Below are 27,757 nucleotides of genomic sequence, written 5' to 3' on the forward strand. Positions count from 1 at the left end.
ACTCATAGCGACCCTATAGGATAGAATACAACTTAGGCAGGTAGGTTTAGGTAGGTAGTATGTTTCTAGGAATTCATCCATTTCTTCTAGGTTTTCAAATTTGTTAAGAGTACAGTTTTTCATAGTAATCTGATATGATTCTTTTTATGTCAGTTGGGTCTGTTGTAATATTGCCCATCTCATTTCTTATTTGAGTTATTTGCTTCCTTTCCTGTTTTTCTTTTGTCAGTTTGGCCAATGGTTTATCAATTTTATTAATTTTTTTCAGAGAACCAGCTTTTGGTCTTGTTAATTCTTTCAGTTGTTTTTCTGTTCTCTATTTCATTTAATTCTGCTCTAATTTTTATTATTTTCTTTCTTCTGGTGTCTGAGGGTTTCTTTTGTTGTTCTCTTTCTATTTGTTCAAGTTGTAGGGATAATTCTTTGATTTTGGCCCTTTCTTCTTTTTCGATGTGTGCATTTATTGATATAAATTGGCCTCTGAGCACTGGTTTTTCTGAGTCCCAAAGGTTCTGATAGGAAATGTTTTCATTGTCATTAGATTCTATGAATTTCTTTATTCCATCCTTAATGTCTTCTATAACCCAGTCTTTTCTGAGCGGGGTATTGTTCAGTTTCCAAGTGTTTGATTTCTTTTCCCTGCTTTTTCTGTTACTGATTTCTACTTTTATGGACTTAGGGTCAGAGAAGATGGCTTTGTAATATTTCCATGTTTTGGATTCTGCCAAGACTTGCTCTATGACCTAATATGTGGTCTATTCTAGAGAATGTTCTATGTGCACAAGAAAAGAAAGGAGCATTTTGTATGTGTCTATGAGGTCAAGTTGGTTGATTGTGGCGTTTAGATCTTCCGTGTCTTTATTGTCTTTCTTTCTGGATGTCCTGTCCTTCACTGAAGGTGGTGTGTTGAAGTTTCCTACTGTAATTGTGGAGCTGTCTATCTCACTTTTCAGTGCTGTTAGAGTTTGTTTTATGTATCTTGCAGCCCTGTCATTGGGTACATAAATATTTAATATGGTTATATCCTCTTGGTATAATGTCCTTTCAGTCATTATATAGTGTCCTTCCTTATCCTTTGTGGTGGATTTAACTTTAAAGCCTATTTTGTCAGAAGTTAATATTGCCACTTCTGCTCTTTTTTGATTGTTGTTTGCTTGGTATATTTTTTTCCATCCTTTGAGTTTTAGTTTGCCTGTGTCTCTAAGTCTAAGGTGTGTCTCTTATAGGCAGCATATAGACAGATTGTGTTTTTTTATCCATTCTGCCACTCTCTGTCTTTTTATTGGTGCATTTAGTCCATTTACATTCAGCGTAATTATGGATAGGTATGAGTTTAGTGCTGTCATTTTGATGAGGATTTCATTTCTTTTTATGGCTGAATAATGGTGGTGCAAATGGTTAACAGGCTCGACTACTGACCACAAGGCTGGCAGTTTGAGTCCACTCATACACCTCAGAAGAAAGGCCTGGCAACATACTTCTGAGAAATCAACTATTAAAAACCCTGTGGAAGCTCAGCTCTGCTCTGATGCGCAGGGTCACCATGAGTCGCCTTGGCGGCAGCTGGTTTACTATCCCATTGTATGGATGGACCACATCGTGTTTATCCAGTCATCAGTCAATGGACTTGAAACTTTTTAAAATCTCTGTCTCTATCTCTCTCAATATCAGTCATTTAGGAAAGAGCTTGTTGAGATTTTAGGTTAGACAGGGCCGTGCTGGGTCAGAGCAGCACTTCCACACTCGGGGAGCTGTCGTGGCACCTCCTCACACTGCGTGTGACCACGGCAAGCACATGTGGAAACAGGCACAGGGAGGTTTAAATCACATGCCCGCGGCCTAAGCCCAATCGTGGCAGAGCTGGACCAGCCATCCTGCAGCCCCACCCCAGCACCACTCTCCCCTCCCCCCACGGTTCCATCGCACTCGCAGACCTTGGTTTCCCCCGTTTGTAAAGCCGGTGGGTGCTGCCCTCTGGGTTGCTATCTGAACTCCGCGTTGACATGCGTTCTCTGCTCCTCAGCCTGTGAGTTCCTCAGACAGTGAGGCCCCTGACGCCGACCCCGCGGGCGGGAGTGACGCCGACGAGGACACTGGGGCCCGGGGGGCCATGGCCGTCACTGCTGTGACCACTGCTGCCGCCAGCGACAGGATGGAGAGTGACTCGGACTCAGACAAGAGCAGTGACAACAGTGGCCTGAAGCGGAAGGCCTCGGCATTGAAGGTAGGTGAAGGGTTTTTGGGGGCCGGTGAGGCACCCAGTGAGGCCTGGCCCTGCCTTCTTGTACCCTACAGTCTTGTCCAGCAGCCTGCCTCTCCCTCGTTTCCTTTTTTTTTTTAACATGCATTTTTAAAAATTGTGCTATTAATTTACGTATCATAAAACTCATGCTTTCACAACTGTGCAGTCTTTTTGAGTGTGGAAAAACCTACTGCCACTCTCTAGTTCCGGAACATTGTCACCACCCCGTGCCCATCAGCACCCACTCCCCATTCCCTGCTGCCTCCAGGCCCTAGGCAATGACTGAGCCACTCTCTGTCTCCACAGATTTGCCTGTTCTGGACATTTCATATAAGTGAAATCATACAATATGTGGTCCTTTGTGACCGGCTTTTTTACTGAGCATAATGTTTTCAAGGTTCATCCACATATAGTATGTATCGGTGCTTCGTTCCTTCATCCTCCTAGCTGAACCATGGTCTGTTGTGCGATCGACCACGGGTTGTTCACCCATCTAACAGCTGACGGACGCTTCATTCATCCTCCTAGCTGAACCATGTTCCGTTGTATGGACCGACCACGGGTTGTTCACCCGTCTAACAGCTGATGGACACTTCATTCATTCATCCTCCTAGCTGAACCACGGTCCATTGTGCGGATCGACCACGGGTTGTTCACCCCTCTAACAGCTGACGGACACTTCATTCATCCTCCTAGCTGAACTATATTCCATTGTACAGATAGACCAGGGTTTGTTCACTGATCTAACAGCTGACAGACACTTCACTCATCCTCCTAGCTGAACTATATTCCATTGTACGGATAGACCATGGGTTGTTCACCCATCTAACAGCTGACGGACACTTCATTCATCCTCCTAGCTGAACCATGTTCCGTTGTACGGATCGACCACGGGTTGTTTACCCGTCTAACAGCTGACAGACACTTCATCATCCTCCTAGCTGAACTATATTCCATTGTACGGATAGACCAGGGGTTGTTCACCGATCTAACAGCTGACGGACACTTCATTCATCCTTCTAGCTGAACTATGTTTGGTTGTACGGATCGACCATGGGTTGTTCACCCATCTAACAGCTGACGGACACTTCATTCATCCTTCTAGCTGAACTATGTTTGGTTGTACGGATCGACCATGGGTTGTTCACCCATCTAACAGCTGACGGACACTTCATTCATCCTTCTAGCTGGACCATATTCCGTTATACGGATCGACCACGGGTTGTTCACCTGTCTAACAGCTGACAGACACTTCATTCATTCATCCTCCTAGCTGAACTATATTCCGTTGTACGGTTAGACCATGGGTTGTTTACCCATCTAACAGTTGATGGGCACTTGAGTTGTTTCCACCCTTTTGGCTGTTATGAATGACGCCACTACAAACCCTGTGTACAAGTTTTCCTGTGTACGTGTGTTCTCAACTTTCTCAAGTGTATTCTTTCCCCTGCCTTTGACAGCTTCTAAATATTTGGGATCAGGAAAGGAGCAGGGCAGATCAACAAATTCTTTTGGTAGAGTAAGGCATTCTTTTTATTGTTTTTTTAAAATGACATTTGCTCTTGTTTCCACTTGTAATAAGCCATGTTCGTGATCGATAAGTCAGAAGATGAAAAAATACAAGAAAACTAGTGAAAAATACCCATATTGTGGGGAGGGGGCGGTTCTGAGCCAAGGACTCTTAACGTGCTGTTGTATATCTTCGTGGTCTCGGTGAGCCCACATGGGGCATCTGCATGTCCACATGCACGCACACAAGTGTGTAACTGACAGAATTGACAGTATATACATGCAACGTGTGTCTCATTTTTTTTCCCACTTAATATTACGTCATGGGAGTTTCTGGGTGCTGCACATGGTTAAGCACTCTGCTGTTAACCAAAAGGTTGGCTGTTCAAGTCTACCCAGAAGCACCTCAGAAGAAAGGCCTGGCGATCCACCATTGAGAAATCAGCCATTGAAAACCCCGTGGGGCACAGTTCTACTCTGACACACACGGGGTCGCCGTGAGTCGGAGTTGACAGCAGCTGGTTGTTGTTAGTATGCAGTCGCTACCTCTAGCTCGTTCCAGAATCTGTGTATTTGTGTGTGTGTGTGTTTTGGGAATGATCCATGGTTCTTCTCAGACTTTCCATGTGGTCCCTGGCCCCGGAAAGGTTCAAAGACCCCAGTTCTAGCCCAGGCTGTGAGTGGCCAGGTGGGAGGCTGCCCGCCCTGGCAGGAGAAGGCTGTGCCTGGAACCCAGGCTTCCCACCCACTGATGCGTCTGGGCCGCCCCCTTCCAGATGGCAGTGCCGAAACGATCCCGGAAGGCCTCCAGCGATCTGGACCAAGCCAGCGTGTCCCCCTCCGAAGAGGAGAACTCAGAAAGCTCGTCCGAGTCTGAGAAGACCAGTGACCAGGTGAGCAGGTGGGCACATCCCTGGGGGGCAGGGGGAGCCTGGCAAGAGCCTGATGGTGCCAGCCTACACGTCCCACATCTTGCTGCCTTCCTCCACCCAGGACTTCACTCCTGAGAAGAAGGCCGTGGCTCGGGCCCCACGGCGTGGCCCTGTTGGAGGAAGAAAGAAAAAGGTAGGGGCTGTTCTGTTTTGCCTTTTCCATACCCACCTCTGGATGACCCCTAAAGGCTTCTCACCACAGTCCCCGGCTACCGTCCACGGGTCTCGAGCCAGCTTCTCTTGGGCCCAGGTGGGGCCTGGGCCACAGATGGGCCTGCTTGCTGACTGCAGCATCCCGCAGTTTCTGAGCACTCCTATCTGCCAGGCACCTCTCTGGGAGCAGGGCTCTCAGGCTGCCTGGGGAAACAGTGTTCTGGAGTACTGGCATAGGGGACTGGGGCCGTCTTGAGGGTTGTGTGTATGTGTGTGCGTGTGTATGTGTGTGTACACCATGGGGACAGCAGAGTTTTGGGGCTAAAGGCAGGAGAGAAGATCAGCTCGTCTAGTGGGACCTCCGTGCAAGATATTAGGAAGACGGAGTTGATTACGAGAGTGCCCCGTGGAGGTAGGGCGCGGTTGGCAGACACGCAGAAGGCGGTGTCATTTTTGTAAGGGTGTGGTATTTTAATTACTGTCGGTAAGTTGTACACCTGTAAAAAGTTGTATTTACAAGAACAACAAAAAAGGAGTAGCTGCTGAGGCTGCTTATGTACAACCAAACACCTCATGGGATTTGGTTCCTTGATTTGGAGGTTGAGGGTCATGGTCTCAGGGGACACCCCAGTTAACTGGCCTAGTAGTGTGTTCCGTGCTTCTGTTCTCCCTCCTAGTTCCTTGCTTAGGGCCTGCGGTCTTACAGGCTTGCAGGCGGCCATCCAGGGCACAATTGTTCTCCATTCACCTGGAGCAACAGAGGAGGGAGGGGAGTCAGGAACAGGAGGAGGACAGGGAATGTGTGGCTAACTGGCTCCAGGAACAACTGCCTCGTTTGCCACGAGACCAGGAGAACTGGATGGTGCCCGGCTACCATTACTGAACATTTCCATCAAAGATTCCATAGAGGAATCCTGATCAAAAAGGGGGAAATGCAGAGCAGAATTTCAGATTCTCATGGATTCTAGACTTTCTGGAGCCACGGAGGCTGGATGAATCCCTGACACCGTTGCCCTGAGATAACCTTGAAACCTTTAACAAAAAACACTCCCTGAGGTCACCTTGAGACTGAGCAGTAATTTAGGCTAAGTTAGTGAGGAATGTCTGCCTTGAGTGTTATGCTCTTTAAGAACGGTTTCTGTGGGATCAAACTGACAGCAGCAGCTGCAAAGATCAGATAGGAGGCTTAGGGGCAGTGAGTGTGTGTGAGTCGGGAGACAGCTCAGTAAAGGTGCTTGGGGATGGTTGCACAACTGGAACACTGATCAGTGTCACTGAATCGTACGTGTAGAAATGGTTGAATTGCGGCGTGTATTGCTATGTGTATTCTCAACAACAACAAAATAAATAAAATTTAGGGGGAAAAAATCGAGGCGAAAACTGTGGCTCTAATAGGACACCCCACTTCACAGACAAGGAAAGGGGCCCAGGCCGGGCAGGTGAAGCACCTTGATCTTGATCAGGCAGTTGCATGAAGTACCCTTCCCGTGATTTAGCCGAAACATAGGGGATCCTACGACATTTGAGTGGGTCGGGTGGGAGGGGGCATTGCTCAGCCTTGAAGAGGCACTGGATGGAGGGCGTTGGGGACAGGTAAGGGAGCAGCGGCGATAGGCTCACTTGCTTCTGTGACGCCCCGGCCGTCCCTTCACGGCCTCTCCCCAGAAGGTGGCCTCAGCCTCTGACTCCGACTCCAAAGCCGACTCAGACGGGCCCAAGGACGAGCCTTTAGTGGTGGCCAGGTCCGCGTCCTCCTCCTCCTCTCCTTCCTCCTCTGACTCAGACATGTCTGTGAAGAAACCTCCGCGGGGCAGGAAGCCAGGTAGGGGTTCCCAGCACGGCCCCCTGGTCACTCCGGAAACTTCACCCCCAAGGAAGACGGTGGTCACCGCTCTTTGTCTCTCTGTAGCCGAGAAGCCGCCCCCAAAGCCCCGCGGCCGGAAGCCGAAGCTCGAGCGGCCCCCATCCAGCTCAAGCAGTGACAGGTGGGTGTCGGGGCCCAGGGCCACTCATGGCCGGGCCACAGCCCCCGGGCGGCCCGTCCGCCTCCCCTCACCCGCCCCTGCTGCCCGCAGTGACAGTGACGAGGTGGACCGCATCAGCGAGTGGAAGCGCCGAGATGAGGAGCGGCGCCGCGAGCTGGAGGAGAAGCGGCGGCGGGAGCAGCAGGAGGAGCTGCGGCGGCTGCGCGAGCAGGAGAAGGAAGAGAAGGAGCGGCGGCGCGAGCGGGCCGAGCGCGAGGACGCCCCCCGCAGCGGGGCCAGTGACAGCAGCGGTGACGAGCTCCGGGAGGAGGACGGGCCTGTCAAGAAGCGTGGCCGCGGGCGGGGCCGAGCGCGTGGTCCTCCATCCTCGTCCGACTCGGAGCCTGAGGGCGGACTGGACAGGGAGGTGTGTGCAGTCTTGGTGGAAAGTCCGGGGGCCTGGGAGGTGGGTGACAGCCACAAGGCTTCTCCCTGGTGCCCACCCTGTTGTTGCACTTTTCAGTAAGGCTGCCTCTTTGTTCAACACCTGGGAGGGCCCAGGTGGCACAGTTACGGGCTCGACTACTGGCCGAAAGGTTGGTGATTCGAACCCATCCAGAGGTGCCTTAGAAGAAAGGCCTGGCAGTTTGCTTCTGAAAGGTCACAGCCGTGAAAACCCTGTGGAGTGGTTCTACTCTGCACACACAGGGTCGCGAAGAGTCGGGACTGACTTTATGGCAACTGGTTTGGTTTTTCTGCTTTTGTTGAGCACCCACTGTGTACTAGGCTCCATTCTAGGTGCTCAGGGTATAGCAGGGCAATAATAAACGAAACCCAGAAGCCCCTGCCCTGAGGAGAGACAGGAGTATAAGCCGTGGTGTATTTGAGAGCGTTCGCGCTAAGGAGGGGGACACGGAGACAGGGAGTAGGAGGGTAGACCCTGAAGGCCCCACTTGAGAAGGTGACATTTAGGGTAAGCATCTGGATGAAGTGAGGTGTGACCTGTGAGGCCATGTGGGGAAGAGCCTTCCAGGCAGAGGGCACAGCCCGTGCAGAGGCCTGGGGCAGGCCTGTGTCTGGTGCGTTGGAAGAACAGCGAGGAGGCCTGTGTTGCTGGAGCAGAGTGAGCGAGGGGGAGAGAGGAGGAGAGCAGGGCAGGAAGAGGACAGGGCAGGTCGTGCAGGGCCCTGTGGGCCACAGGGAGGACTTGGACTTTTGCTCAAGGGAAGCGGTTACCCTGGAGGGCTGTGAGCAGAGGGGCAGGCCCTGACTCTGATGCTCGCGCGGGCCCTCTGGTGGCTCTGACCTAGGCTCTGTGGGCCCACAGAGTCTGTTGTGTTCTCCACCCTCACTACACTTGCAGTCTGGCCTAAACCCAGAGGGTGACCTTCAGGCCCATGACTTTCTAGCCTGTGCTCAGCACTGCCACACAGTGGCAATCCCTGAGCCAGGGCCTCCACTTACTAGGGAAGCAGGCAGAGTGCCCCCCTTCTCTCCCCGTCATAACTCCCAACCCCGGGAAGCCTGGGGGCCAAGGGTTCCAGCTCCCTCTGCTGGGCAGAGGCTTGCACTTCAGACCCCGAGGTGCTTCCAGGGATGCTCCTGGCTGGGCATGGGCCCTGGGGTCTGTGTTGCCATGCCGCCCTGCCCTACTCTTACCCTAGCACTTCCAGGCAATTAGAACATGGTGGCAGGGAGTGTCGAGAACACTGCCTCTGAGCGGGACCGTGTCTGGGGGGGTCTCTTCCCGGTCCCCCAGCCCCTCCTCGCCTCCACTGTTGCAGGTGAAGAAATCCGCTAAGAAGTTGCAGCCACAGACCATCGAGCCTGCGAGGAAACCCAGCCAGAAGGAGAAGAGAGGGCGTCCAGAGGAGAAGACCCGAGCTAAGTAAGCCCCAAGCTGCCCCTCTTCCCGTGGCTCCCCGGTCCCTCCTGTCCCTGGGATTCCCAGCCTCCCTGGGGTCCATCACCCCTGATGGATGGACCGGCTTCTGAATTCAACCCTGGAGCCAGATCTGGTGGAAGCTTCCGGTTCCTTGGGCCCCATCAGGCTGTGAAGGAAGCCCTGCTCCAGACTGGGGCCCTTCGCTAGAGCAGTGGCTCTCATCTAGGGGGAGACTGCCCCCCACTGGGCGATGTCTGGGGACATTTGTGGGTGTCACAACTGGGAGAGTGCTACTGGCATCGAATGGGTGGAGGCCAGGAACACTGCTCAACACCTTACACCGTCCAGGGCACCCCACCCCAGAGAAGGACCCGGCCCCCATGTGAGTTGTGCCAAGGTGGAGACACCCTGCCCTAGATCAGCATTCTCAGACTTTTTTAAGTCTGAGGCCCAGGATGTGGGGGGACAGCACCCAGTCCCAACCTACTTACCAAGCAGAATCCCAGCCACTGAGTGACGTGCCTGCCCTGCCGGAGCGTGGCAGCGTGGCATCAGCCGGCCAGCGTGGCAGAGCATAGAGCAGGAGCCGTCAGGGACCCCAGTCGGGCCTGATGAGCTATTGTCACTCAGGAGTGCCCTGTCTCATTGTCTGTTAATAACGTACTTACTGGGGTTTGAGTAATTAGTCCTCAGCCACATGTGAAGAAAGAGCCCTACATCTCCCCTGGTTTGCTCGTAGGAACCAGAGAAAGGAGGTGCAGGCCTCCCCTTGGGCACTGCCCTTGACCTAGACCAGCACCTTGACCCTCCACAAACCCTACTTCTAGGGCCTCCTGAAGATGGTGCGCCCCCTTCCCACAGGCCCCTGGTCCCTTAGTGGTGGAGGGGTTGGCGGTGGCCAGGCCCTGTTGGTTGGGACCTAAGGGGATGCGCTCTCTGCAGGCCCCTGAAGGTGGAGCGAACCCGGAAGAGGTCCGAGGTGTTACCACCCGACAGGAAGGTTGAGAAGAAGAAAGGTGAGGGGGGCCACGCAGGGGTCAATCAGAGACGTGGGGGGAGGCCAGAGTTCAGATTGGTGATGCTAGAGGCAGCGTGGGCTTGGCCAGGCCCCCAGCCACAGGTAGGGTGTGTGTGTGTATAAGGCGGAGCTGGGCCTGGCGGTGGACAGGTCGGCAGGTCAGCCCTTCTCCTCCATCGGGGCCCTGTGGTCTGGCGCTGCCCTGCTCACGCCCCTCATGCACTCTTGCGCCCACAGAGCCTACCGTGGAGGAGAAGCTGCAGAAACTGCACAGCGAGATCAAGTTTGCGCTGAAAGTCGACAACCCGGTAAGGCCATTGCAGGGCTGTGGCGCTGGAGGCCCCCTTCGCCACCTCGTGCCTGGCAGCCCTTAGAAGTCTTTGGAAACTGAGGCCCAGGCAGGGCACTGGGAGTGCAGGCTCCACAGGCAGGTGGGCGGGGTCAGCCCCGGCTTCCCCATCAGGTGGTGCCACAGGTGGGTCCCTTCCACCTATCCCCTGGCTCTGTCATCCGTCTGGAGGAGGCAGCCTGGTGCTGTGGGGTCCTGCTCTCCTGTCACGAGGCCCCTCAGCAGGCGCTGTCCCTTCCCGCCCTCCCTGCCCACAGGACGTGAAACGATGTCTCAATGCACTGGAGGAGCTGGGGACGCTGCAGGTGACGTCTCAGATCCTCCAAAAGAACACGGACGTGGTGGCCACGCTGAAGAAGGTACAGCAGGAGTGCAGAGATGAAAGGGGCTGCCAGCCTGGTGAGGCGTCAGCCTGGGGTCCTCGAGGATGAGAGTGGCCGGGTAGAACTGCCAGTCCCTGGAGGGCATCTCTTAAGGAGAGCACTGCAGGGGCAGCATCTATGGGGGCTCAGGCGGGGGGCGGGGTTAGGCCTGCTGCACTTCCTGAGCCAGGCCTCTCCGTGGCCAGATTCGCCGCTACAAAGCCAACAAGGAGGTGATGGAGAAGGCGGCAGAGGTCTACACACGGCTCAAGTCGCGGGTGCTGGGCCCCAAGATCGAGGCCATCCAGAAAGCCACCCGAGCGGGGGCGGAGAAGGAAAAGGCTGAGGTGGAGAGGGCCGAGGAGCCACTGGCTGGAGAGGAGGCGCCCAAGGAGAAGGCGGAGGACGAGCCGGGCACCGGTGAGAACACAGTCTCCAGTCTTCAGCGCTCGTGGGCTAAGGCAGCAGGGTACCTTTCTAGAAGGGGATTCTCGGGAGAGGCTCGGCTCAGCTTTTCCCACCCTGGCCAGTGGGCTCTGCCTTGGGGTATCCCAGGCAGTCAGGTGTAGCCGACTCAGACCCCACACTTGGGGGTCTGACAGGGCGCACCCATGGCTCACAGCACCCAGAAATGCACTGTGACAGGCCCTGACATATGTCCTGGCCAGGGTGTAGGAACTCCCCAGAGAGGCAAGGATGGAGGCCGGGGGGTCAACAGAGGGGCTGATGGGGGAATGGGCACCCCTGGTAGAACAGTGGCCAAGGGAGTGGGCGGGCGTCCCTTCCTCTGGGTCCATGGTCCGTGTTACTGACGCTCAGAGCTGCCTGTGCAGTACGTTGGCACGACCAGCTCGGCTGGGTGGCATTGTCCTCCTCATGTGTTCTGGGCTGTGACATTCTTGTCCCCGTGTTGCTGCACCCACGTGTCAGCCTGCACCCAACTCCTGCAGGTACAACAAGCCACCCGGCCCCACTAGCGGGGGCACTTGGGGTCAGGGGCTCCCAATTAATGAAGTGGTGGTGGTGGGTATGGAGATGCAGCTGACAGCCAGGTGCATGGGCTCCGGGGACCCTGAGGAGGGTCCTTCAGAGCCCGTCTCCAAGCTGGCAGGCTCTCAGTGGCTGAGACTGTGACCCCTCACTCCTGTCTAGACCTCGGCGCCCCCATGAATGGCGAGGCCACGTCCCAGAATGCTGAGAGCACAGGCGACCAGGAGCAGGAGGAAGTGCAGAACTCCGAGGAGGGTCCCCGGGGTGACTCCTCAGAAGACCTTCACGACGAGTAAGTGCCACTGGGCACGTGCTCAGGCCCCCCGCTGTCTGCGCTGCCCCTGGGGGTCGGGGGCCCTCCGCCTCTCCCCGGGCCTTCCCGCCCCACCTTGGCAGTGTTTGTGGCTGACTCCCTAGGGGCCAGGTGGCCAGCACTTCGTGTCACCCCATTGCATGAGCTCAGGACTCAGCCCCTGGGGAAGGCCTCTGCCCCAAGCTCTGGGAGCCGCCGGACAGGCCCCTTCGAGACACCCGGTATCCGGGTTTGTCGCTGCTGTACATTTATTGAGCAGCAAGCTGTACCAGAGCTGGCGCAGGGTGCAGGGGACGCTGGCCAGCACCCCCGAGCCCCCGCCCCCCGCGTTTACAGTCTCTCCGCAGATAGGAAAACCACCGACAGCCCTCCCTCACGTCCCAGCTGTAGAGGACGGGTGGGCGGGAGGCCAGCTCCTCACCCCTCATCATGTCCCCTCACAGTCTGCGGGAGGGGCCCGATCCTGACAGGCCCGGTAATGACCGGCCGGAGCGTGAGCGGGTGCGGATGGACTCGGAGTCCCTGGATGAAGAGAGCTGAGCCCGACGTGCCCGCCTCCCCACCCGCCGGTGCCCAGGCCCGCGCCCACCGCCCCGTGGACCTCCCAGGCTGCCCGTTTCTTCCCCCAACTCCCAGGAGAGCAGAGAACTTGTGGGGAAACCCCGTGCTGTTCGTTTGTATCTGTCCCCTGGGGTTTTTTCTGCCTAATTTCTGTGATTTCAAACCGACATGAAATGAATATAAAGGGTTTTTTAATGAAAAAATCTTTTATTGGCTTGGTGTTCTAGTGTTACTGGTACAGCTGGAAAGCGTGTGTAGCTTTCTGAGGGCCCGTCTGGGGACAAGGGGGACGAGCCACAGGGCCACCATTAGCAGCAAGGCTGACTTATCATGGTGTGGCCAGCCTTGCCCTGAGGTGCTGGTGAAGGAGAGGGGCTGGGAGCAGAGAAGAAGGAATAAATTCCCAGACTCTGGCTCAAGTGGAGGCAAGGGCGACACCCCGAGTGTGGCAGCCCTGGGCTCGGCCAGGCGAGCAGGACCAGAGGGCCAGGGTGTTGAGCACTGTGCCATCCCCAGAAAGGGCTGCCTCCCTCCCTGACGGGACTGGCTCCCTACCCTGCGTAGGCCAGGTGGGGTGCTATGGGGTGTCTGTTCTCCCTAACGTTCAGAGGCGTGACCACTGGAGAGGTGACTGAGCCTGGGCTCATCCCCGCCGATGGCTGGCTCGCTGTGTGGCTCTGGGCAGGTGCCCCGTACTCTGGGCTCCTCTTTCCTCGCCTGTGAATGGGGTGGTCCCTGCTTCCCAGGCTGTGGGGTGGCTGTGTGCATGGCTTCAGTCCCCTTGCCCACGTGGCTGTGTCCTGCTCTCCCAGCTAAGAAAAAGGCCGTGTGTGGGGGAGGGACCATGGCCAGGTCACTGTACGGCCCCTGCCGGTGGTGGGTTTCCAGGGTTTCGGCCAATGGCTGTGAGCAGTGAGACTGAGGAGGGCTCAGGAAGCTTCCGTTCCGTTCTGTCACGCCAGGTGCCAGTCTCCCAGGTTCAGAGCGCAGCCAATATGCTTGTAACCATGGCAACCCCTTTGGGCCCACCCTGCCTGCCTGCAGCCCCCAGGGGCTGGGGGTATCTGGGTCATTTCTGCTTTGTGGCACCTGTGAGAAGAAGGCGCAGCATGGGCGTGCTTCAGGCCCCCCAAGGGAAGGTGGCAAAACGAGGGCTTCTCAGTGTGGTGCAGAGTCTGCTGAGCAGAGCTTTTAGAAGCTCTCAGCGCAGCAGCTCCTCCCAGATGGAGGACTCGCCACCTCCCGGCTCAGGGCCACGGGAGAGATGGTCGGAAGGCAGGCAGGGCCCCAGCGTGCAGCCGCTGGCCTCTGAGCTTTGAACTTCCTGGGCAGCTTCCTCACCCGCAGCTGAGGGTCTGCTGAGGGTCTGGGGGGGACTGGCCAGAGAGGAAGGGTTAGCTCCCACACAGCCCCTGGTGCTCAGCCACGAGCACGGAGCCGAGACTATGGGACACGTTGAGCAAGTGTGAAACGCCTCCGTCAGCCCCGACTTCTCCAAGGGGCTTCATCCCTCCATTGGCTTTGCTCATCAGCAGCCCCTGGGCCCACGATCCTGAGGAGACTGGGGGATTTGTGGTCGTGCAGCGGCTGATGAGTCTCTGGGGTGGCACTGAGCAGGTGGAGGGGCCGGTGCCCCACCCCCACATGACAGTCCTCTAGCCAAGCCCCCGTGGTATGGCCGTTGCGGCTGCTGGCGGGGTTTGTCCTGGAGCCCTCCACTTAGCCACACTGGGGTTAGGAGAGGTGTAGGCACCTGCCCCAGCGTGATGGTGGCATTCTAGTCCTTTGACGCAGGGGACGTGGCTCTGGAGACTCATGTTTGCTGAGGGCTGGGGTTCTCTCAGAGCTGGACTGGGGCAGCCTGGGGCATGGTGTGGAAGCAGAATCCCTGTTAGGCAGCAGCTGAAGGGTGCAGACTGGGGGCCTGCAAAGCCACCTTGAAGATAAAGGGTTCCTAGTGTGTGTGGCCACCACCTGTCTGTCAGTTTGTCATACCACAGTGGTTCCTGTGTTGCTGTGACGTGGTATTTCAAATATCAGCAGGGTCACCCGTGGTGGACAGGTTTCAGCAGAGCTTCCAGACTAAGAGACTAGGAAGAAGGACCTGGCAATCTACTTCCAAATATCGAGCAATGAAAACCCCGTGGATCACGATAGAACATTGTCTGGTACAGCACTGGAAGATGAGCCTCAGGCTGGAAGGCCCTCAAAACACAGAGTGGCCACAGTAATAGACTCGAGCGGGCCAACGATTGTGAAGATGGCGCAGGACCAGGCAATGTTTCGCTGTGTTGTGTGTGGGCTCACCATGAGTCAGTCGACTCGATAGCACCTGGTGTAGTTGTTGGGGGGCAGGGGGGCGAGTGGAAGCCCAGTGGGCACGTCCCACCGTCTCCTCCCTACCTGGGATGCTTGCTCACCATCTTCAAGGGACGGCCCGTCATCACCTGTCCAGCAGCCCCCCTCAGACCCCCAGCTCCTAGAACACGGGAAGGGCCACAGGGCTTGGGAAGAAAGGATAGAAGAGGCAGGCAGGCCGGGGCGGAGCAGGCTCAGCTCAGAAAGTAGCATCCTCAGCTTCCCCATCCTTGGTGTCCCCGTCCTCTCCCGGCCAGCTGCAGCCTGTGGGGGCCCAAGCTGCAAGGACATGGAGCTGGGTTTGGGGTGACGGTTCCAAGGAGGGGCCCACAGGCAGGGGAGCTGTTGGGAGGTGTGGTGGGGGACTCCTTCACCCTGTCTGCAGCCCCTACAGCTGCTGTCCCCCCGGGGGCAGTGCAAAGGGCCCCACCAGCCAGCCGAGCGGGGGGCCGTGCTGCACCAGGACCAGCAGCCGCTCCAGCCCCTGCCATGCCTGGCTCACACCCTCGCGGCTCTGCGCCAGGCGCTCGGCCGGCAGCTCGCTGAGGGAGCCAGCCGCAGACACCACGCTGTAGAGCTCACAGAGGCTGTGCCGTGCGCGCTCCACCTGCTGCAGGGACTCGCTGGGCAGGCCCTGGAGGCCCGAGGCCAGGCCACTGTAGGCCACATGCAGCTGCTGGACAAGCCCACAGACCCTGGACAGCACCCTGGCATCATCCACCTGTGGAAAGAAGGGGCAAGGTGAGCGGGGCAGGGAGGGCAGGGAGAGGGGACCCCGGCCCCACCGTACGCACCTCTCGGGTACTGGTTTCTGCTGCCGCAGTACTCGAACCCTCGTCTGGCTGTGGCCGTTTGGCCTTATCGATCTAGAAAGAGAGGCTCCATCTGGGTCAGGGACCTTCGCCTACTCCCCCCAGAGGAGGTGGCATGCAGGGGTGGGGTAGATACCCTGAGTCCCAGCCCTGTAGCTTCATTTCTAGAACTTTCCATGAGGTGCTAGAATGCCACAAGATTAGCATCAGTTGCACCGTGGTGGACTTGTCTCACGTGTTGTTAGCTGTCACTGAGTTGGCCCCTGATTCACAGCGACCCCGTGTACTAAAGCAAAACGCTGCCTGGTTGTGCACCATCCCCGTGACCGGTTGTAGATAGGACTGCTGTGATCCACAGGGTTTTCATTGACTGATTTTCTGAAGTCAGTCACCAGGCTTTTCTTCCTGGTCCCTCTTAGTCTGGAAGCTCAGCGACACGCAAGCCTCCACCGACAGACAGGTGGTGGCTGCCTGTGAGGTGTGTTAACCAGGAGTTGAACCTGGGTCTCCCGCATGGAAGGTGAGAGTTATACCACTAAGCCATGAAAAGGCAGTCATCCAAATGTCCCACTGATCTCCATCTGTGATGGGGCAGTTGAGTTCAGCCCCTACTTCACACTGTAAACCAGAAGAAACCCCTGCTGGGTCAGACGGTGTCAACCAGGGTGACCCGCCAGCTCCTATGATTTCCCTCCTCTTTCCTCCCCATTCAGTGTGGATTTAAATGTGGGCAGCGTCCTGGGACGTCAGTAGGTAAGATGATTATGGGATGCAGAGCCTCTTGGGGGTCAGTGGAAGCCCCTAACCCAGGGGCTTCTCACCCTGGGGTGATTCTGCCCCCAGGGAATACTTGGCAATATCTGGGGACATTTGTGGTTGTCACAACTGGGGAGGTGTTATTGGCACCAAGTGGGCGAAGGCCACGGATGCTGCTCAATGTGCCGCAGTGCACAGGATGGCCCCACCCCAGAGAATGACCTGGCTCCCATGTCCACAGCGCCGAGGGGGAGAGACCCTGGGCTAGAGGAAGAGCATGAGGGTAGTGAGAGGAAGACCTCTCTGTCCCCTGGGTGGCATGCAAGTCACCTTCTATTGGTCCCCTGTCCACAGCAACCCTGTGGGCTTTACCTGTCCTGTTCCCGCCCTCGCTGCACCCAGCCACGCAGACCACCTTTCCGCTTCTCGGACACCCCCACTTGCTCGCTGTCCTGCTGTCCTCTCCTTTGCTGTCCCCACTCCCTCCCAGGCTTTGCACCCCCTTGTTGTCCAGGATGTGGCTCAAAGAGACAGCCCTGCCCAGCCCCGATCCCGTCTCCGCGCACGTGGTTCCTTGCACGCTCCCTGCATCTGTAAAGTTTCTGGTCTGCTGTCTGTCTCCCTCCCAAGGGTGAAGCTCTGTGAGAGGCGAGCCTTGCGTCTCACTGGCCACTGCTGCCTCATGCTCTGTCCATGTTGTCTGGGGAATGGCAGGGAGACACTCTGGGTGGCGGAGGCTCTTACCAGCCGGAAGGAGTCTTGGAGCTGGGCCATCGCATCTCGGGCTTGGAACTGGCCGTGCTGCAGATGGCTCAGGGCGTGCTCGAACGCACGCTGGCGGAACCCAGGTGCCAGGTTGCCCAGGCGGACGAGGTAGCTCCCCTGGTCAGCCGAGAGCACCTTCGGCCCAGGCTCAGAGGCAGCCAGCTGAGCTGGGAAGGAAGCCAGAACCTATCAATCAATCCCCTTCAGGACTTCAGGGGCTTGTGAGAGCTGAGCCCCTGAGTGGCCCTGAGCTCCCCAACTCCCGCAGGACATTTCTGTCCCCCCTGCCTCGTGTCTCACCTTGCTCCTCTGCACTCATGGGCTGGAAGATCTCCCCCAGCCCCTCCAGCTCTTCCAGTGGCTCAGTGGCTCCACCATGGCCCAGTGTGGCGGCCATGGGCTCCACGCTCCCCCCACCTGGGGCGGCCCCTTGGCTGAGGGCTGCTGTGTCAGAAACAGGCATTGGAGGACCTGCACAGAGGGTGTTGGGGATGCTGGAGATCACAGATGTGTCCCCGGAATGGGCGATTCCACCCCAGACACTGTCCTGGGTCTCGGGTAAGACATCGTGGATGGTGCTGAGACCAGTGTGGACGGCACCTGCAGCCATGTTCCCCGCACCAACAAGACCAGAGGACATGGCGGCTTGAGGGCTGGAGACGGTAGACTTGGTGGTGTCCAGGCCTCCCTGGAATACCCCTTTGGCCACATTCGTGGCCCCGGTCAACCCACTGCAGACGGTGTCCTTGGTGCCAGTCAGCACAGCCTGGGTGGTGTCCAGACCCCCACAGATGGCTCCCTTGGCCATACCCACTGCCCCAGTGACACCAGTGGTCACTGTGTCTTTGGCATCAGTGAGCACCTTCTGGGTGGTGTCCAGTCCAGTGTGAACAACCCCTCTGGCCATATTCACTGCCCCAGCGACTCCACTGGACACTGTGTCTTTGGTGTCGGTCAGCACAGTCTTGGTGGTGTTCAGTCCAGTCTGGATGGCCCCTTGGGCCACATTCACAGACCTAGTGACGCCACTGCAGACAGTGTCCTTGGTGCCAGTCAGCACAGCCTGGGTAGTGTCCAGACCCCCGTGGATGGCTTCTTTGGCCAAACCCACTGTCCCAGTGACACCAGTGGCCACTGTGTCTTTGGTGCCAGTGAGGACCTTCTGGGTGGTGTCCAGTCCAGTGTGAACAACCCCTTTGACCACGTTTACAGCTCCTGTCACCCCGCTGGACACCGTGTCTTTGGTGCCAGTAAGCACTGTCTTGGAGGTGTCAAGGCCAGTCTGGACAGCCCCTTTGGCCACATTTGCTGTACCGGTCACCCCACTGCAGACGGCATCCTTTGTTCCTGTCATTATGTTTTGGGTCGTATTCAGTCCAGTCTGGACAGCACCTTTGGCTGTGTTCATGGCCCCGGTGACCCCAGCAGACACTGTGTCTTTGGTGCCAGTGAGGACCGACTTGGTGGTGTCCAGGCCTCCCTGGACAACTCCTTTGGCTACATTCGCTGTCCCGGTCACTCCACTGCAGACAGTGTCCTTGGTACCGGTCAGCACAGTCTTGGTGGTGTCCAGGCCTGTCTGGACGGCCCCTTTGGCCATGGTTGCTGCACCGGTCACCCCACTGAAGACGGTGTCCTTTGTCCCTGTCATTATATTTTGGGTCATATCCAGTCCAGTCTGGACGGCACCTTTGGCCACATTCATGGCCCCAGTGACCCCACTGCAGACAGTGTCCTTGGTGCCGGTCAGCACAGACTTGGTGGTGTCCAGGCCCCCGTGGATGGCTCCCTTGGCCATACCCACTGTCCCAGTGACACCAGTGGCCACTGTGTCTTTGGTGCCAGTGAGGACCTTCTGGGTGGTGTCCAGTCCAGTGTGAACAACCCCTTTGGCCATGTTTACGGCTCCTGTCACCCCACTGGACACTGTGTCTTTCGTGCCAGTCAGCACTGTCTTGGTGGTGTCAAGGCCGGTCTGAACGGCTCCTTTGGCCACGTTTGCTGCACCCGTCACCCCACTGCAGACGGCATCCTTTGTTCCTGTCATTATGTTTTGGGTCGTATTCAGTCCAGTCTGGACAGCACCTTTGGCTGTGTTCACGGCCCCAGTGATCCCAGCAGACACTGTGTCTTTGGTGCCTGTGAGGACCGACTTGGTGGTGTCCAGGCCTCCCTGGACAACTCCTTTGGCTACATTCGCTGTCCCGGTCACTCCACTGCAGACAGTGTCCTTGGTACCAGTCAGCACAGTCTTGGTGGTGTCCAGGCCAGTCTGGACGGCCCCTTTGGCCGCACCCACTGCCCCAGTCACCCCACTGCAGACAGTGTCCTTGGTACCAGTCAGCACAGTCTTGGTGGTGTCAAGGCCAGTCTGGACAGACCCTTTGGCCACATTCACGGCCCCAGTGACCCCACTGGACACTGTGTCTTTGGTGCCAGTGAGGACCTTCTTGGTGGTGTCCAGTCCAGTGTGAACAACCCCTTTGGTGACATTCATGGCTCCTGTCACCCCGCTGGACACTGTGTCTTTGGTGCCGGTCAGCACTGTCTTTGTGGTGTCAAGGCCAGTCTGGACAGCCCCTTTGGCCACATTTGCTGCCCCAGTCACCCCACTGCAAACGGTGTCCTTGGTACCAGTCAGCACATTCTTGGTGGTGTCCAGGCCCCCGTGCATGGCTCCCTTGGCCACATTCATGGCCCCAGTGATTCCAGTAGCCAATGTGTCTTTGGTGCCGGTGAGGACTGACTTGGTGGTATCCAAACCCCCCTGGATGGCCCCTTTGGCCACATTTGCTGCCCCGGTCACTCCACTGCAGGCAGTATCCTTGGTGCTGGTCAGCACAGTCTTGGTGGTGTCAAAGCCAGTCTGGACAGCCCCTTTGGCCACATTTACAGCTCCTGTCACTCCACTGGACACTGTGTTTTTGGTGCCGGTTAGAACAGCCTTGGTGGTGTCAAGGCCAGTCTGGACAGCTCCTTTGGCCACATTCACGGCCCCAGTGACCCCAGCAGACACTGTGTCTTTGGTGCCAGTGAGGACCGACTTGGAGGTGTCTAGGCCTCCCTGGACAACCCCTTTGGCCACTTTTGCTGACCCGGTCACCCCACTGCAGACAGTGTCCTTGGTACCAGTCAGCACAGTCTTGGTGGTGTCCAGGCCTGTCTGGACGGCCCCTTTGGCCATGGTTGCTGCACCGGTCACCCCACTGAAGACGGTGTCCTTTGTCCCTGTCACTATATTTTGGGTCATATTCAGTCCAGTCTGGACGGCACCTTTGGCCACATTCATGGCCCCAGTGACCCCACTGCAGACAGTGTCCTTGGTGCCAGTCAGTACAGACTTGGTGGTGTCCAGGCCCCCGTGGATGGCTCCCTTGGCCATACCCACTGTCCCAGTGACACCAGTGGCCACTGTGTCTTTGGTGCCAGTGAGGACCTTCTGGGTGGTGTCCAGTCCAGTGTGAACAACCCCTTTGGCCACGTTTATGGCTCCCGTCACCCCACTGGACACTGTGTCTTTGGTGCCGGTCAGCACTGTCTTGGTGGTGTCAAGGCCGGTCTGGACGGCCCCTTTGGCCACGTTTGCTGTACCGGTCACCCCACTGCAGACGGCATCCTTTGTCCCTGTCATTATGTTTTGGGTTGTATTCAGTCCAGTCTGGACAGCACCTTTGGCTGTGTTCACGGCCCCAGTGATCCCAGCAGACACTGTGTCTTTGGTGCCTGTGAGGACCGACTTGGTGGTGTCCAGGCCTCCCTGGACAACTCCTTTGGCTACATTCGCTGCCCCAGTCACTCCACTGCAGACAGTGTCCTTGGTACCAGTCAGCACAGTCTTGGTGGTGTCCAGGCCAGTCTGGACGGCCCCTTTGGCCGCACCCACTGCCCCAGTCACCCCACTGCAGACAGTGTCCTTGGTACCAGTCAGCACAGTCTTGGTGGTGTCCAGGCCAGTCTGGACGGCCCCTTTGGCTGCACCCACTGCCCCAGTCACCCCACTGCAGACAGTGTCCTTGGTACCAGTCAGCACAGTCTTCGTGGTGTCCACACCTGTCTGGACGGCTCCCTTGGCCACATTAACGGCTCCTGTCACCCCACTGGACACTGTGTCTTTGGTGCCAGTCAGCACAGTCTTGGTGGTATCCAGACCAGTCTGTATGGCTCCTTTGGCCACATTTGCTGCCCCAGTGACCCCAGCAGACACTGTGTCTTTGGTGCCTGTGAGGGCCGACTTAGTGGTATTCAGGCCTCCCTGGACAGCGCCTTTGGCCACATTTGCTGCTCCGGTCACCCCACTGCAGACAGTGTCCTTGGTACCGGTCAGCACAGTCTTGGTGGTGTCCACGCCTGTCTGGATGGCCCCTTTGGCTGCACCCACTGCCCCAGTCACCCCACTGCAGACAGTGTCCTTGGTACCAGTCAGCACAGTCTTGGTGGTGTCCACACCTGTCTGGACGGCCCCCTTGGCCACATTAACGGCTCCTGTCACCCCACTGGACACTGTGTCTTTGGTGCCAGTCAGCACAGTCTTGGTGGTATCCAGACCAGTCTGTATGGCTCCTTTGGCCACGTTTGCTGCCCCAGTGACCCCAGCAGACACTGTGTCTTTGGTGCCTGTGAGGACCGACTTAGTGGTATTCAGGCCTCCCTGGACAGCCCCTTTGGCCACATTTGCTGCTCCGGTCACCCCACTGCAGACAGTGTCCTTGGTGCTGGTCAGCACAGTCTTGGTGGTGTCCACGCCTGTCTGGACGGCTCCTTTGGCCACATTCATGGCCCCAGTGACCCCAGTTGCCATGGTGTCTTTGGTACTCATGACCACAGATTTTGAGGTATCCAGCCCCCCTTGGATGACCCCTTTGGCCACACCCACTGCCCCGGTGACTCCGCTGGTCACCGCCTCCTTGGTGCTGGAGAGTGCAGACTGGCCCATGCCCAGTCCTCCCTGAACCACGCCTTTGGCTGCATCCACCACGTTGGTCGCCCCGGAGGAGAAGGCGTCCTTGGTCCTGGACATCTTGGAACTCACCAGGTCCTTTTCCCTGGACATCATCTGGTGAGAAGCAACATCGGTGGTCAAGAGAAGAACTGGGGAGCACCACCCACCCCAGCCTCTGCCATTCTGACACCCATCTCACCCCGAGGCCCCACTTCCTTGGAAAATGAGGGGCTCTCTCCTCAGCCCCCACCCCCAATGGACACTCCTCTTTTATCAAACTATGGGTGGTGCCCTGGGGTCCAGGTCCTAATCTTAATAAGCTTGGCCTTACAGAGCACAGGTTACTCTAACTCCCTTCAAACCCCCGAACTAGGAGAGGCCCCCGTTTTGTAACTGCTACTGTGGCTTTACAGAAACCAAAACCAAACCCGTTGCTGTTGAGTCGATGCCGACTCACAGCGACCCTATGTGTTACAGGGTAGAACTGTGCTCTGTAGGGTTTTCTTGGCTGTGATCTTTATAGAAGCAGATTGCCAGGCCTTTCTTCCGTGGAGCTGCTGGGTGTGGGTTTGAACCGCCAACATTTTAGGTTAGTGGTTGAGTGCCACCCAGCGGTGTTCATTGCTTTGCAAGTCCATCCTAAAATGCCACTGGAAAGGAAAGAAAGGGGAGGCCGCACCAATCTAAACCGGAAGATGGCACTTTGAGGCTACTTAAACCAAAACCAAACCAAACCAGGTTCTATCCAGCCCACTCCGACTCCTGGTGACCCTGTAGGTGTCAGAGTAGAACTGTGCTCCATAGGGTTTTTGGAAGTAGATTGCCAGGCCTTTCTTCCGAGGTAGCTCTTGGTGGTCTTGAACCTCCAACCTTTCAGTTAGCAGCTGGGTGAGTTAATCGTTTACTCTACCAAGGGACTCAGTTGGGTTCTGGTTGTTAGCTGCCATCTAGTCAGCCCTTGATTCAGGACGACCCCGTGCACAAGGAAACAAAACGCTGCCCAGGCCTGGGCCCTAGAAGCTCTGCTGCAACCCGTTTGGCATGACACTGACAGATGGGTGGTGGCCATGCAAGAGGTGCGTTGGCCAGGAATCAAACCCGGGTCTCCCACATGGAAGGGGAGAATTCTACCACTGAACCACGACTCTCTCCAGGACTTTAACCCCTCTCGAGCCCTTGTCAGCGGCCCAATGCCTCGGGCTCAGCAAAGGACAGTACTCCCAGACTTAGCTGATTTAAACGTCATAGTTTGTGGGTTTTCTCTCTCTGGCTGATATGAAGGCTGGTTTTCCCGTTACCGTGAGGAGATAAAATGTCTTATTAAAACAAAAACGCTCAAGAAAAAGAAGTGAAGCAACGTTTAGAAAATAGCTAGAAAAACACAGGCACACATATTGGAGCCATAGGAAACTGTCGCTATGTAATCAGTTTTTACCTACCAAAGGGCACCTTTCTGTAGTTCAACCAAATGAAAACATTTCGATGGCCGAGGTGCTAACACCGCTCATGTTTCACCATAATTGGAAACCCTCCATGAGATGGACTGAAACAGTGGCCGCCACACTGGACTCAGACACACCAGTGATCATGAAGATGCCACAGGGCCCAGGCAGAATTCTGTTCTGTTGTGCAGGGGGTCACCATGAGTCAGAGCCGACTCAGTGGCAGCTAGCAATGACAAACAGCTGTCACCAGTTCAGTGGTTCTCAACGGGAGGCAGTCCTGCCTCCCCACTAGGCAGTACCTAGGGACGTTTGTGGACATTTTTGGTTCTCGTGGCTGGGGGTGCTACTGGCATCAAGTGTGTGGACAGCATACAGGAGGCCCCACCCCAGAGAAGGATTCGGCCCCAAATACCCATAACGCCAGGGTGAGAAACCCTGAAATTATATTCTCGCCACCTGTTTCCTGCCAGTGTTGGCTCGAGTGGGCGCTATAGTTGGAGGGACGTGGGTCCGAATCCCACCTCTTTCCTGCACCAGCTATGTGAACACAAGGAAGTCACATCCCTTCCCTGAGCCCATTTCCTCGTCTGCAAAACCGATGAAAATAGCCCCTGCCTCAAGGATGGTGGCTCCAGTGAGCCCAGGTGTCTAAAATTACAGGTAGGTGCTCAATAAATGTAAGCCCTCCCAGATGGAGGAAGGGGTGGGAGTCACAAAGGGCAGGGAGGAGTATCGTGGAGCAGGGGCCAGCCTGGGTCGCAGAGCCCTCAGCTGCCAGGGGTAGGGGATGTTTTGAATTGGACCAGAAGCACCTGGAGGAGCCCAGGGCTCTTTGGCCTCCAAGATGCCCTAATCTGGCAGATGCTGAGGGCGCAGGGGAACAATGGAGGGCTCTAGAGGGAAAGTGTGCTGAATAGTCTAAGGAAGAGTAGCCCAGCTGATATGGGCTCTGCTACCTTGCCAGATCCTTCTGCTGTCATACATCAGCCCCTCTGCTTGGCAGGGCCGTGGGGACAATAAGTGGCAGTTCCCATTCATCCAGGACCAAGGGTGGATGCAGCATGGGCTGTGGCTCAGTGAGATTCAGGTTCAAATCTCACGCTAGCACCTTCTTGCTGTGTGACCTTCACCAGGGGCTCAGCTTCTCTGTGCTTCGACTGCAACGTGGGCTATTGCTCCCTCCTTGGGGCACTTGGGAAGATTAACTGAAATCCACAGGCACGGAGCCCAAAGCCTGACCTGCTGCAAACATCTTAGCTGTTGTTTTGGTTGTCCTGTGCTAGTTACCAAGGAGCTCTGGTGGCCAAGTGGTTAAACGCTCAGCTGCTAACTGAAAGGTCGCTGGTTTGAACCCACCGGCGGCTCCACAGGAGAAAGCTGTGTCAATCTGCTTCTGTAAAGATTAAAAAAGCCAAAACCCACTGCCATCAAGTTGATTCTGACTCAGAGCTACCCTATAGGGTTTCCAAGGCTGTAAAATCTCTACAGAACAGACTGCTACATCTTTCTCCTACGAAGCTGCTCATGGTTTCAAACCGCCAACTCACCTGTTAGCAGTCAATGTCTTAAACCACTGCGCCACCAGGACTCCTTGGAAACTCTATGGGGCAGTTCTATTCTGTCCTATAGGGTCGCTATGAGTCGGAATCGACTCGACAGCAGTGGGTATGGTTTTGGTTTGGTATGCTAGACACCAGCAGCCCTAGTGACAGAATGGTTAAGGGCTGTTTGAACCCACCTTAGGTCCACGGTACGGAAGACCTGGTGATCTGCTCCCATAAAGATTACAGCCTAGGAAACCCTAGGGGGCAGTTCTACTCTGCACTCTGGGGTTACTACGAGGGCACGCAACAGGAATGGACAAGGGCAGTGGTGGTCTGGTGGTAGCGTCCTCACCCCCTGAGCAGGTGACCCAGCTTTGACTCCCCACCTATCACGTCATACACAGCCACCACTTGTCAGGCGGCAGAGGCGTGTTGCCATGATGCTGAACAGGTTTCAGTGAAACTTCTGTACTAAAACAGACTAGGAAGAAATGCCTGGAGATCTACTTCTGAAAATCAGTCTGTGGATTACAATGGTCATGGGGATGGCGCAGGACCAGGGAACATTTTGTTCTGTTGTGCATGGGGTCGCCATGAGTCAGGGGCCAACACGATGGGCAGCTAACAACACCAACACAGAGCTAGGGACCCTGTGTAGACCTTTAGGAGCCTTAGGGTGTAGGGACCTAAGGCAGTACTGCACCCACTTCACACATGTGGACGCGGAGACTCAGAGGGGAAGGATCTCCCTGGGATCCCAGGCAGGACTGGCAGGGATGTCTGTCTCTGCCTGGCCAGACCCGAACCCCAGGGAAGGGGCTTCTGCCACGTTGGGAAGTGGAGGCCATCAGACCAGCCCCTGCGGGACCCTCTCACCTTTTCTGAAGGCGGATTCCCTCCGGCCATCTGCTCTGGGTCAGTGGCCGCTGTGGAGGCAGGGGCTGGGAAAAGACGGTACAGAGGGTGAGAGACTGGGCTGGCATCAACTGCCCTAGTGGCTGTTGCGCAATCAATGGGCATAGCCCGAAAGGTCAGTAATGCCCCAGCTGCTCTGCCAGGGACAACAGGGGGTGGCACCCACGGCCAATGGCCAGGCTTGGGTGCTTGGTGCTGGCTACCCACCCAGGGGGGCTTCAGGGAGAGGAGCTGGAGGCCCACAGGGGGGCCTGGGGCTGAGGCCACCCTCCCCAGGTTGTCCCCACTCCTGAGTCTCAGAGCCCATTCGGCCTGGGTGCATGGGGGCCACCCCTGCCCCGCCCCCACTGCAGCTGCCAGCTGCCTGTTGCCCAAAGTATGTGGAGCAGCAGTCAGCTGCCTGGGGCTCCAGGCCCAGATCAACCTGCCCTAACCCTGGGTTCCCCTATTGCCTACGGAAGGTTGGGGTACCCCCCAGAAGGACTTGTGGAGGCTGAGCACAGGGCTCTTTGGCCTCTGAGATGCCCTGATCTGGCAGATACAGAGGGCACAGGGGAGCCAGGGAGGGCTCTAGAGGGAGGGTGGGCCCAGTACTCTAAGGAAAAGCAGCCCCACTTTTATCGGGCTTGCTACCCTGCCATGTCCTTCCACTGTGACCCCAGGGAAGTTGCCAGCCCTCTGTGGGAACAGGGGATCAGTCCTTGATGAGTTCAAACATGCCTACCCCCGGCCCAGGGTGTATGTCATGAACAGGCAGGCAGATGGGAAGCAGGTGTGGGCATGGGGGGGCATTGCAGGTCAATAGGCTGGACTCAAGCCCCAACTCTGCCACTTGCCGGTTGTGCCACTTTGGGAGACCCACCTCCCCATTTTCATGCCTCAGTTTCCCCATCTGGCACTCAGTGATGAGGCCAGCCTGGTGATGTCTAATGAAACACAGGAAATGCTCCCAAATGGTCCTTCTCATCCTCCACTCTGATCGGAAGCCTCCACTAAGGGTTCTCCTTTACCTGGGGTCCACCCTCAGACACCCCCATAGGGCTGTGCACTCACCCTGAGCCTGGGGTTGGGCAGCCGTGGGGGCAGGGGCGCCTGTGGGGTCTGTGGCTGGCTGGGCTTCCCTTGTTGAGCTGTGAGTGTTGGCCAGCAGGTTCCGGGCAGAACTGAAGCCAGGCAGGGATCCCAGGAATCTGCCCAGGGTCTGTGGTGGGTGGTGGAGTGGTGGGGGAACAACGTGAGCAGGACCAAGTTGCAGCAGAGGCAGGGATGGGGGTGGGAAAAGGCATCAGGCAGGCCTGGGTTCGAATACCACCCCCTGCTCCCTTGGTGACCTCGGGAAAGTGTTTGAGCCACTCTGAGCCTCAGTCCCCCCATCCCAGCAATGGGCAGATACAACCTGTCTTCCTCAGAGAGAGAAGATAGATGAGCCTCTGGGTCTCCGAGACCTTTTTCTTCTACGGCTCCCATTTCACAGATGGGGAAACTGAGGCTCAGAGAGGGGCTGTGGCTGCCCATGGGTCACACAGTGGGCAGGAGCCAGAGATGTGCATGAGGCTCTGTCGCCCCCACCCCCTAGTTTGGGACAGGTGGGAAGAGTTGGTATCGTGGCTCCCAGAGCCCCCTAGGACTATGGGGGACGCCTTTTCAGTGCTCTAGGTCGGGCGGGCTCAAGGAACCGCAAGGAGTCTCCCTGCCCTTTACCTTGCCCTTGGGCTTGGGGGGATCCCGGCTCCCTTCATCTTGAGCAGACATGGTGACACTCGAAGCAGCTAGAAGGGGGCAGAGAAAGTGCATGAACAGTGGCTCCCGGGGCCCCCCATGGCCCACCCAGCCAGGGCAGACACAGCCCTGCTCACCTGGGCTGCAAGAGCGTCCCTCGGAGCGGCGGATGTCCCAGCTGGCAGCTGGCTCCACTCTCAGCTCCCAGGCCTTATAGGGTCTGCGG

At 56.8% G+C, this 27,757-nt stretch overlaps 2 protein-coding genes across 3 annotated transcripts in view; one reads left to right on the forward strand and one right to left on the reverse strand.

Moving 5' to 3' along the window:
• The window catches only part of HDGFL2 (HDGF like 2), a 30,707-nt gene extending 18,224 nt beyond the window's left edge, over nt 1-12,483 (forward strand). Inside the window, exons 4-16 of one of the 2 annotated variants that reach the window (XM_003421900.4) lie at nt 2,024-2,224; nt 4,528-4,644; nt 4,745-4,816; nt 6,502-6,658; nt 6,746-6,821; nt 6,912-7,227; nt 8,585-8,688; nt 9,628-9,701; nt 9,941-10,011; nt 10,310-10,411; nt 10,621-10,834; nt 11,567-11,696; nt 12,161-12,483. In XM_003421900.4, the coding sequence (XP_003421948.2) occupies nt 2,024-2,224; nt 4,528-4,644; nt 4,745-4,816; nt 6,502-6,658; nt 6,746-6,821; nt 6,912-7,227; nt 8,585-8,688; nt 9,628-9,701; nt 9,941-10,011; nt 10,310-10,411; nt 10,621-10,834; nt 11,567-11,696; nt 12,161-12,257 (1,731 nt within the window). In that variant the 3' untranslated portion in view covers nt 12,258-12,483. The remainder of the gene's footprint in view (nt 1-2,023; nt 2,225-4,527; nt 4,645-4,744; nt 4,817-6,501; nt 6,659-6,745; nt 6,822-6,911; nt 7,228-8,584; nt 8,689-9,627; nt 9,702-9,940; nt 10,012-10,309; nt 10,412-10,620; nt 10,835-11,566; nt 11,697-12,160) is intronic. The other variant, XM_064280321.1, reaches the window with a different exon arrangement.
• A 996-nt stretch (nt 12,484-13,479) lies between these two features.
• On the reverse strand, nt 13,480-27,564 carry PLIN4 (perilipin 4). Its single transcript, XM_064279816.1, has 16 exons — nt 27,514-27,564; nt 26,866-27,013; nt 26,284-26,343; nt 25,774-25,838; nt 21,926-22,091; nt 21,287-21,628; nt 20,525-21,187; nt 19,914-20,128; nt 18,911-19,814; nt 17,999-18,613; nt 17,270-17,614; nt 16,949-17,136; nt 15,431-15,502; nt 15,029-15,357; nt 14,682-14,757; nt 13,480-13,644 (listed from the first exon to the last, which is right to left on the reverse strand). The coding sequence occupies exons 1-16, from the start codon at nt 27,562-27,564 to the stop codon at nt 13,480-13,482; spliced, it is 4,404 nt and encodes a 1,467-aa protein (XP_064135886.1).
• Between the last annotated feature and the right edge of the window lie 193 nt (nt 27,565-27,757).

The sequence above is a fragment of the Loxodonta africana genome, chromosome 3 (assembly GCF_030014295.1).
Source record: "Loxodonta africana isolate mLoxAfr1 chromosome 3, mLoxAfr1.hap2, whole genome shotgun sequence".
Classification (NCBI taxonomy): domain Eukaryota; kingdom Metazoa; phylum Chordata; class Mammalia; order Proboscidea; family Elephantidae; genus Loxodonta; species Loxodonta africana.